General features: G+C 37.0%; 2 protein-coding genes across 2 annotated transcripts; one reads left to right on the top strand and one right to left on the bottom strand.

Annotated features, from left to right (window-relative positions):
• Positions 5,856–7,044, top strand: LOC109843481 (DCC family protein At1g52590, chloroplastic). Its single transcript, XM_020412417.1, has 5 exons — positions 5,856–6,015; positions 6,099–6,156; positions 6,255–6,362; positions 6,503–6,595; positions 6,682–7,044. Exons 1-5 carry the CDS (start codon positions 5,883–5,885, stop codon positions 6,767–6,769), a joined length of 480 nt encoding a protein of 159 aa, XP_020268006.1. The 5' UTR covers positions 5,856–5,882; the 3' UTR covers positions 6,770–7,044.
• Positions 8,554–9,297, bottom strand: LOC109838023 (2-alkenal reductase (NADP(+)-dependent)-like). The gene is made up of 3 exons (XM_020406434.1): positions 9,157–9,297; positions 8,922–9,059; positions 8,554–8,805 (listed from the first exon to the last, which is right to left on the bottom strand). The coding sequence occupies exons 1-3, from the start codon at positions 9,295–9,297 to the stop codon at positions 8,554–8,556; spliced, it is 531 nt and encodes a 176-aa protein (XP_020262023.1).

The following is a 10,000-nucleotide window of genomic DNA, read 5'->3' as shown; positions in this document are numbered from 1 at the left end:
GGTGGATCTAAGGGGTAGAGATGATGGATTAAGCCCTTATATAAGGAGGACCATTCTCCTTGAGAAAATACAACAAAAATCAAAGAAAACTCACTTACCCATTACCGGAGCCCCTCAAAATCTGTTCTTTCTTCTTCCTTGAATTCAATCACTGGTATCAGAGCTGAAGGTTCTTCATCATCTCGGAATCCTGCTATTTTCCCAACAAAGAAGCACTCTTTGTTGAAGAAGAAAAGTTCACTTGAAGAAGAAGAAGAAGAAGAAGCAGCAGCATTCTTGAAGAAGAAAATGAAGCCTACTCTATATCCTTCGGTTAAAGGACATCCTACTTAAAGTTAAGCTAGGCTACTCTCTGTCCTTTTCACAGCTGTTGTTCATAGCCTACTCCCTTTATTTTTTTGGTCCTACTCTTTGTTCATAGCCTAGCCGCAAGCCTACATCCACATGTCTACATCCAGCTAGAAACTTTATTGTTTTGGGTCCTACAATATAGCCTATATCCTTATTGTTTCCTGGTATCAACATCCCTATTGTTCACTAGTCCTACATCAATCCTACAAACGTCCTATTAATACATCTTCAATGCTCTCAAAGCCTTGCATACATCCCCATTGCATACATCAGCATTAACATATATTGGGCCTCCTTGTCGGGCCTTGAGTGTTGTTCTTGTTTGCTGGCACGACTATTCCAAGTTGATCATCTCCAATCCAGACAGAAACGACGTCGAAACTTCGACAACAGATTCTTCGGTCAACACCGCTAAGTGACGGCCTCGCTTTAATTGGAGCTTCATTTCTCAACTCACAAGAATCAGGTTCATTTTAATTTATTTATTTAGTTTTATTATATTTTAGTACAATTGTCAAAATATCAACCTTATACATATTTTAAAATTGAATTTAGTTTTAGTTCTTTACCGAATGGCTAGTAAACTCGTTCTATCGGAACTAGGAAAAATTGACAAATTTAATGACAGTAATTATGATATGTAGCATAGAAAAATAGGATATTCTCTTATTCATAACAATATTGATGATGTAATCGAAACCACTGCTCCAACCCTTACTGATAAATCAACACCTGAAGAGAAGAAAGGGTTTGAGCAGTGGAAGTCGAAAGACAAAAAGGTGAAAAGCCTTATGCTCATGTTCATGGAAGATAATTTAATCAAAGTTTTTGAAACTTATAAAACTTCCATGGACATGTGGAATGCAATAAAAGAAAAATACGACACTGCATCTGAAGTTAACATTCAACTCCTCTTGCATAAGTATAATTCTTGTCGTATGCAAGAGGGAGACAATGTCGTAGAACATATAAATAAAATAATTGTCATGGTTAAGGACTTATCCACTGCTAGGACCAAAATCCTAGAAAGAATACAAGTGGCAACCATTTTGAATATATTTCCCCCTTCACTTGCTGTGGCTGTCACCACATTAAGAATGAATCCTGTCATTAAGTCTACCACTGATCTTCCTATGCACCTAGCGATAGAACATGACTTAATAGCCAGTAGGAAGGAACCAGAGCTGAATATGGTGCAGCAGGAGTTGAATTATGTCCGCCAGAGGCATAATACTGGAAGCTATAAAAACCCTGGTCCTAGTAAACCACGGTCGTAAGGACCGAAGTCACAGCAGTTTAAGAGAAAGAAAGTACCCCGCGGAGCCTGCTACAATTATGGAAAGTTCGGGCATTTCAAGCCCAATTGCCCACAAGGTGAAAAACAGGAGAATAAGGGAGGCTATAAGCATCCAGAATAAGGGGATACTACCAAAAGAGAATTCGTCGGTGTGACGGAATGTAATGCTGTGATGACGGATATCAGTAGTTGGTGGATCGACTTCGGTGCAACTAGGCATATCGCAAAGGACAAGAAATGAGTCATAGAATTCACCGAGCTTAAGAAAGGAGAACAAAGAATCTATATGGGAAATAATACCTATTTTGATGTAGAAGGTATTAGTTCGTATAGATTGGATCTAGGGGACAATATTCTTATCCTAAAATATGTGTTCTATGCGCCAGGAATTCGGCGCAATCTGATCTCTGTTCCCAGCTTGATGAAGAAAGGACTAGAAGTTAGGTTCTATAATAATATGGTTTCTATAGGCAAGAATAATAAAGTGTATGCTATGGGAAAATATGTGCCCGAGCATGAATTATGTATTCTTCCACTAGTTTGTAATAATTCTGATAATAAAATTTTGAATTTGAACTACTTGTCATGTTATATTTCTGAGTCTGAATTGTGGCATTCTAGATTAGGACATGCTAGTATTTCAAAAATAAAAGAAATTATCAGAATGAACTTGCTTCCTGTACTATCTAATGTTTAATTGCCACCATGTGAACATGGTTTAATTGGTAAAATGACTAGAAAACCTTTTATTAGCGGACACAGAGCCAATGAACTTTTAGGGTTGATACACTCGGATATTTGTGGTCCCCTAAGTATCAAAACTCATAGTAATAAAGAATATTTTATTACCTTTATAGATGATTATTCCAAGTTTGTACACGTCTATCTTATATCCAGAAAATTAGAAGCTTTTGACTGCTTTAAGAGATATAAGACAGAAGTTAAAAACCAACTTGGATTGAAAATCAAAAATTTGAGAACTGATAGAGGTGGGGAATATAACTTTAAAGAATTTGAGAGTTATTGTATTCAACATAGAATTAAAAGGCATACAACAATATCATATACACCACAACAGAATGATGTTACTGAAAGAAAAAACAAAACATTACTTAATGTAGTTAGATGCATGTTGTCTCATTCTGGTCTCTTTAAAAACTTTTGGGGAGAAGCATTGTTAATTGTAAACTACATTTTAAATAGAATTTCTACCAAATTAGTTGCATCTACACCTTATGAATTATGGAATGAGATGAAACCTAATTTGAGTCATCTCAGGAAGTGGGGATCTATAGCCTATGTTCTCATTCCATGTTAAATTAGAGATAAGTTAGATTTTAAAACAATAAAGTAAAGATTCATAGGGTATTCAGAAAAATCAAAAGGTTATAAGTTCTACAATAAAGAAAAAGGAGTCATTGAAAGCAGAGATGCTATATTTCTAGAGAATCTAGAGGAAGAGGAACAAGTTCAAGAGGAAATAGAATCTCTAACTGTAATAGATGATGATTATTACAGTGTTGTTCCCACTAATGACCCTGATATTATGAATGAACCTAACCTTAAAAATGATAAAATACCCATAGAAAATAATATACCTAATCAACCAGTTGTAGGCAACAAAAGGCCAAGCACACAACCTTCATGGATGGATGATTACTATTTATATTCATGTGAGCCATCATGTTTCTCTGTAGATACAAATATAGAAGAACAAGATCCCTTAACCTTTTCTGATGCGATGAAATCGCATGAATCAGTTTTATGGCTATAATCTATGAGAGAAGAACTAATGGATGATTACTATTTATATTCATGTGAGCCATCATGTTTCTCGGTAGATACAAATATAGAAGAACAAGATCCCTTAACCTTTTCTGATGCGATGAAATCTCTATGAGAGAAGAACTTGATTCCGTAGAAAAGAATAAGGTATGGGAGTTATGTGATCTACCAGAAAATAGAAAAGCCATAGGATGCAAATGGGTGCTCAAAAAGAAATATCGTGTTGATAGATCTATTGACAAATTCAAAGTACGGTTAGTTGCCAAGGGTTATAACCAGAAGGCAGGAATAGATTTTCAGGAGACGTATTCTCCTGTAGCTAAATTTGCATCAATTAGAATTATTTTGGCTATTGTTGCATATCTTAATTTGGAGTTATTCCAAATGGATGTTAAAACTGCATTCTTTAACGGAGAGTTGAAGGAAGCAATATATATGCAACAACCTGAAGGTTTTTAGGTGAAAGAACAGGAACATAAAGTTTACAAATTAATAAAATCTCTATATGGTTTAAAACAGTCTTCTAGACAATGGTATCTCAAATTTCATGATGCAGTTACTAAACTTGGTTTTATTCAAAATAAATTAGATAATTGTGTATATGTCTTGAAAAGTGGGAGCAAGTTTACTATATTATCCTTATATGTGGATGATATATTACTCGCTGGAAATGACATAGAAATGTTGAATAAACCCAAGGCAGATCTCAGCGAAAAATTTGAGATGACAGACATGGGAGATGCATCATATATTCTTGGAATTCAAATAATTCGAGATAGAAAGTCTAGAATGCTAAGTTTAAACCAAGAAAAATATTTAAGATCAGTTCTTAAAAGGTTTGGAATGGAGAATTCTAATCCGGTGCCAACTCCGTTAGTTATGGGAAAGAGATTATGTAAAGAGCAAAGCCCTGGAGAGGGGCAGAAGCTATTAGATGTTCCTTATGCCCAAGCAATTGGAAGCTTGATGTATGCAATGTTGTGCACCAGACCTGATATAGCTTATGTTGTAAGTCTAGTCAGTCGATATCAAAGTAATCCGGGACCAGCACATTGGGAAGCTGTTAAAAGGATTATGAAGTATATCAGAGGTACATTGACTCATAGATTAGTTTATGAAGCTGATTCGCTTGAACTCCTTGGATATTCTGATGCTGATTTCGGAGGTGATAAAAATGATGGAAAGTCCACTTCAGAACACTTATTCATCTTTGGAGGAGGAGCTGTTTCTTAGAGTAGCAAGAAACAAGGGTGTGTTGCTAGATATACGCAAGAAGCTGAATATAGAGCTTGCAGTATGGCAACTACACATGTTGTCTGGATAAGACGGTTTTTTATTGATCTTGATCTCAATTTGTTGGAAGGACATATCGATATTTATTGTGATAATCAAGCAACAATTAGCTTAATCAATAGTGGTGCGAATAGCTCCAAAGGAAAACATATTGAGATTCAGTATCACTATATTCGAGATATTATAGAAAAGGGAGAAGTCAAAGTGACTTATATCCCTACTACAGATATAATTGCTGATCCTTTGATAAAAGGAATACCAGCGGAACCTTTTATCAAACATGTAAGTTTGATGGGACTTAGGAATAAATAAGTCCAAGTAAAATTTTATGAATAATGAAATAAGAGTTACTCTCTACGGATAGTGTGAGTAATGGTAAGCAGAAACATTCGATCTCACGGATAGTGGGAGGCATGTCACTTGGTTAAGTTGGTCAAGTGAGAGATGTTAGCTTGACTTGGTCATTGATGACCAAATCAACCACAGTTTCTCTGTTGAGAGAATGGTGAAGAACGTGAATCGTGTGTGGTTGAAAGAAAATCTCTCATGGGGGGCGGACCTGAGGGGTAGAGATGATGGGTTAAGCCCCTATATAAGGAGGACCATTCTCCTTGAGAAAATACAACAAAAATCAAAGAAAACACACTTACCTATTACCGGAGCCCCTCAAAAATCTGTTCTTTCTTCTTCCTTGAATTCAATCACTAAATTGGAAATTCTTGATGCTCTGCAATTTGTTAAGAGAACAATGCAGGCGTCCTTGTCCTTGGTAATGTTTGTAAAGGTTAGGAAAACAATAATAGAAACAACAACTGAAAAAAAATTTGTAAATTTTCATCATTAAAATGTGATTATGAATGTTTCATGTTTTTAAACCGTAACTTACCGAAAATTTTTTTTAATTTTATGAAAAAATAAATTCACATAAAATTCCAAAATTTGGGTGGTTCTCATCAAACCTCGTCTTTGTTTTATGTCCCAACAGAAAGTTGGCCTTCATTATCTATTCTTGACCAAAATACCCCTGTTTAACATAAACACCAAATATTAAAACCCAAGTTAAATCTCAGGAACAATTAGGTTAAACAAGTAATTAACGTCCCCTTAATTTCCCTCCCGATAAATCTCCACTAGCCACAGTTCAACTCAATCACTCATGGCTCTCTTCTTCCCAACTCAGGTGAGCGCACGTTTAGGCGCTGCGCCTCCGGCGCAAGTTAGAAAGTGTGTGAAGGCGACCAACGCGGAATTCTTCAACGGCGACAAGCGGCCGATCATGCTCTTCGACGGTAAAAATCCTTATCCTGCGCCCCTTCCCCCAAAAATTAGCAAATTTACATAAATATCTGGTTTTTATTGCAAAATTTTCTAGGCGTCTGCAATCTCTGCAATGGCGGCGTCCGCTTTGTTCGTGATAACGATCGCAACAGGTAGAGCACTTGCAAATTGCAACTAGTTAATCATTTGATTGATTTTTCGTGCAATTTGTGAACAATTACTGAAATTTTGGTTTTTTTTTTGTGTGCAGAAGAATTAGGTATGAGCCGCTGCAGAGCGAATCGGGCAGGAAATTACTGCAGAGGTCAGGGAGGTCTCCTGATGATATTTCCAGCGTCGTGCTCGTTGAGAAAGATAGGTAAATTTAGATATCTATTGAAATCGAAAGATGTGGAATTTTGACGGAGAGAGCTGTTTCTTGATTCAGTGACTTTCCTTTGTTGGCAATTTATTCGGCCCGCGTAATCCGATTGTTTCGGGGATCATTTTTCGTTGTAGGTCATATATCAAATCGGAAGCCGTGCTAAAGATTATGGAATACCTCGACCTTCCTTTTCCTCAGTTAGCACTCTTGTTGAATATAATACCTCTGTAAGTTCATCTCCCAAGAGTTAGGAACTTGTTTTATTTTCTTTCAAGGTGTATGTCAACTTCATCAATCTTTTCCTAACGTGTAGGTTCATAAGGGATTTTGCATATGACAATGTTGCGAATAACCGCTATGTGATATTTGGCCGAACAGAGACCAATTCATGTGAAATATGAGGAGGTTGTCTACTCACTTAGATCAACTTCTTTCACACACGGTGTGCGTGCGACATATATATTGTAAATGCTTCTCATAGATGCATACACATACTGCTTTGCCTCGAAAGAGGTTTGTACTCGCTATCATTCATATTATATTTTAGAAAAGCGCACACTTCTAATTGCTCTGGCATATTTTACTTTGTTCAATGTAGGCCATTCTTGTTTACTACTGAAATCTATTTGAAACATGGAACTCAATTTTTTGTGAAAGGACATCTTGTGCTTCATCTTGTATAAAGCCTTCGTTCTTCTATTGTTCCTACTCAAACATTTAGTGTCAAGCGCGTCACCTGATTTATGTTATGTGAACGATGACAATAGGTTGGTCTATTAGTGTATCGTATACTGATTCATTGCTTTGTAAAGAGGTTTGGGTGACCGACTAGGTCTAAGCGGTATCTAGGCCGCCTTCTTAATTCTTGAGAGAGCTTAGGCGAACAAGCGCTGCTTACGCAGACTCACTTTTTCAAAAAGAAGTTTATTTCCTGCTTGAGCATAACAAGTGAAGATAAGGGGGACAGGTTAAAATGGGTCAGGTAACAACTCGAACTGAGTTCATCTTAGATAAAACAGTGAGGATGAGATTTTGAATCTTTAAACCAAAAAAAAGAAAAGGGGGGGGGGGGGGGGGGNGTTGAAGGATGATTTGTTTGGCTCAATTTTTTCTCCATATTTGAATGGATTGAGGTCAAACTGCCTAAAAGACTCTTTTATTTGTTTTTAACATGCTTGTAGTCCAAAGAGGCTTTAGATAAGGGTGAGGTTATGGGAAGGAGCATCTCAAAGGAGGATTTGTACTAACCTTTTAAGTGTCTCATTTGAAGAGAACAACAAAAATGGAATTAGGGTAAAGTCAATAGATTATTATAAATAACAAAAATGTACTAACCTTTTAAGTGCTGATTTCAGATCTGGTTCCTCTTTGTAGTTGAATGCATCATCAAATCCAAGCCTGTCTCTTAGCATGTCGACCTGAATTACCACGTGATGCAAGATTTATTAGAAACATACACTAATCATATTTAGCATTAAATAATAATATTTAGTAATGGCATAGCGCAGGGGTATGGTACGAAAAAGAGGATATCATGGCAAATTCCTGAAAAATAAGATATGGAGACCCAATGATATGCATGTCTTTATGCAAGTGTTAGCAGATAATATACATCAAAATTTGTAGAGAGTAGGATGCGTTTTATCACTTGTAGAAAGAAAACCAAACTAAGATATGATTTGAATCCCTAGCCTCAAAAGTAACTATGTTAAAAAAATCTGAATGTCCAATCCTATATTTCACCGTCTACAAGTGTATAAAGTCTCTTACATGTTTACTAGCCGTTTAAATTTATTGATGTGAAATATTATTTGATATGTTTGTTTATTAGACACATGTTATATGGCATATCGTTAGAGTTTTTTAAAAGTTGATACTGTTCTGACATTTCTGGTCTTTTAGCGACATGGCTCTGAAGCGTCCGATGTGTGTCGAACATGTTTTGTGTGCATGACAGTGCCCAATACATACCGGAGATGGATGCAAGACTCACTTTCAAGTGTCTACCTCATGTCACTGTGACATTATATAATCATGATCACTTAGCAGATGTACAGGGTTCTTTTAGCTTCCTTTGAAATATATATCCTTGATAAGATATTCATTTTTCTAACCGATTAATGAATATTAATTGAGGTCATTATGTGTACGGTACAGAGTAGTATAATGGGCCTAGGTGAAGGACTCAACATATTCTACGACAAAATTCAAAATTGCTAGTTAGCGAGGAGATGACGACCTTTTTCTTACTACCAGCAGAGCTAACAACATAGCAACCAGAAAGCTTTGCAAATTGTCTGACCAGATTGCCAACTGATGCTGACGCTGCTGATACAAACAGTTTTTTCGCCTTTCTTTGGTTTGCAGATGTCGTAAAACCCACCATAAGCTGTTTAACTCCGCCGGTCCCTGTATCTTTCTCCATGTCATATAGGTACTTTGAAAAAAATTTAGGAGGGTAACAGAACGATAACTAACCTAAGACACCCAAATGGTATATGATAGTGGGAAGTCAGTTGCTGTTATCTTGTTGATTATGGTCCCAGGACGAACAATACTGTACTCTTCCCATCCAAGAACTCCCCCGACCAAGTCATCCTTCTGGAAGCCCGGGTTACCTGAGGCCACAACCCTCCAAATACCGAATGCATCAATTTCCTGCAAGAGCAAGATCTTCTTTGAACCCACAACCTGAATAATACAAGTTTTAAGATTCAGAATGAACTCACTTTTCCTGGCACAAGTTGTACTTCTTCATGCGATTGATCTGGTATGGATCGATGGATACATACAGATCCTTAACAATCATATCTTTTGATCCTTCCTCTATTGTTAATGACAGTAGGGTGCTTGTGATCTCCAGGTTGGACTCTGATGGATTTCCGTTAATGTAGTTTTTGAGTGTGACATATTTGTTCTCCACCTCCATGTTTCCCTCTTTTTCTCTTGGACTCTTGTTCTAGCTTCACTTTTTTTGGGCAAGCAAAGAAAGTCTTAAGAGTAATATTTATAGTACCATGCTTTTTTGTTGTGTTTGTGATGAGGACATCACGGGCAGATTCGGACGTACCTATCGGCGTAGGAAATGCCCTCTGGCGGACAACATGATTCTCTGGTTTTGATTTTCAGATTTAATAGTTATTTTAGTTTTAGTAGTTTAGATTTAAAATTTGAATTGTGGTTTAAATTTAGTAGTTATTCAATTTTAGTATATGATTGATTTTGAGGGATCTTATTGATTTTGAGAGATTTCCAAATCTGTAATTGCTCTATAAAAAGCATTATTGTAATCAGATTTTTAATTAATAAAGATTTGAATAAAAATTTTTGTCATCTGAATCGAGTGTGTGAAACCTCCGGCCTAGTGGTGTGAAACCCTAGTCGCCGACCCCTTTCTCTTCTCTTCCCCCACCTCCGACAGCTAGCCACCACCTCCATGTCCTCTTCTTTCTCTACCTCTGTCAGTCCCGAAACCCCCCTGTTCCTCCTCCACATTCGAACAACCCCGCAGTTTCCCCATGTTCCTCCTCCACCTTCGAACAACCCCGCCGCCTCTCTGTTCCTCCTCCTCCACTTCCGAACAGCTGACAGTCCTGATCTTGAATTGCCTGACAAACCACCCACTCATCCGC

Source organism: Asparagus officinalis, chromosome 1 (genome assembly GCF_001876935.1).
Source record: "Asparagus officinalis chromosome 1, Aspof.V1, whole genome shotgun sequence".
Taxonomy (NCBI): Eukaryota; Viridiplantae; Streptophyta; class Magnoliopsida; order Asparagales; family Asparagaceae; genus Asparagus; species Asparagus officinalis.
Note: the sequence above shows the minus strand (reverse complement) of the source record. Positions and strands in the feature narration are given on the sequence as shown.

What these genes read in the sequence shown, in the direction of transcription:
- LOC109843481 (XM_020412417.1), top strand. Translation starts at nt 5,883, where the DNA reads ATGGCTCTCTTCTTCCCAACTCAGGTGAGCGCACGTTTAGGCGCTGCG. An exon ending in CGTGATAACGATCGCAACAG is followed by an intron (nt 6,157 to 6,254) that starts GTAGAGCACTTG and finishes TTTTGTGTGCAG; the next exon opens with AAGAATTAGGTATGAGCCGC. An exon ending in GTGCTCGTTGAGAAAGATAG is followed by an intron (nt 6,363 to 6,502) that starts GTAAATTTAGAT and finishes TTTTCGTTGTAG; the next exon opens with GTCATATATCAAATCGGAAG.
- LOC109838023 (XM_020406434.1), bottom strand. Translation starts at nt 9,297, where the DNA reads ATGGAGGTGGAGAACAAATATGTCACACTCAAAAACTACATTAACGGA. An exon ending in TGATTGTTAAGGATCTGTAT is followed by an intron (nt 9,060 to 9,156) that starts GTATCCATCGAT and finishes TGTATTATTCAG; the next exon opens with GTTGTGGGTTCAAAGAAGAT. An exon ending in GATGGGAAGAGTACAGTATT is followed by an intron (nt 8,806 to 8,921) that starts GTTCGTCCTGGG and finishes TTTTTTTCAAAG; the next exon opens with TACCTATATGACATGGAGAA.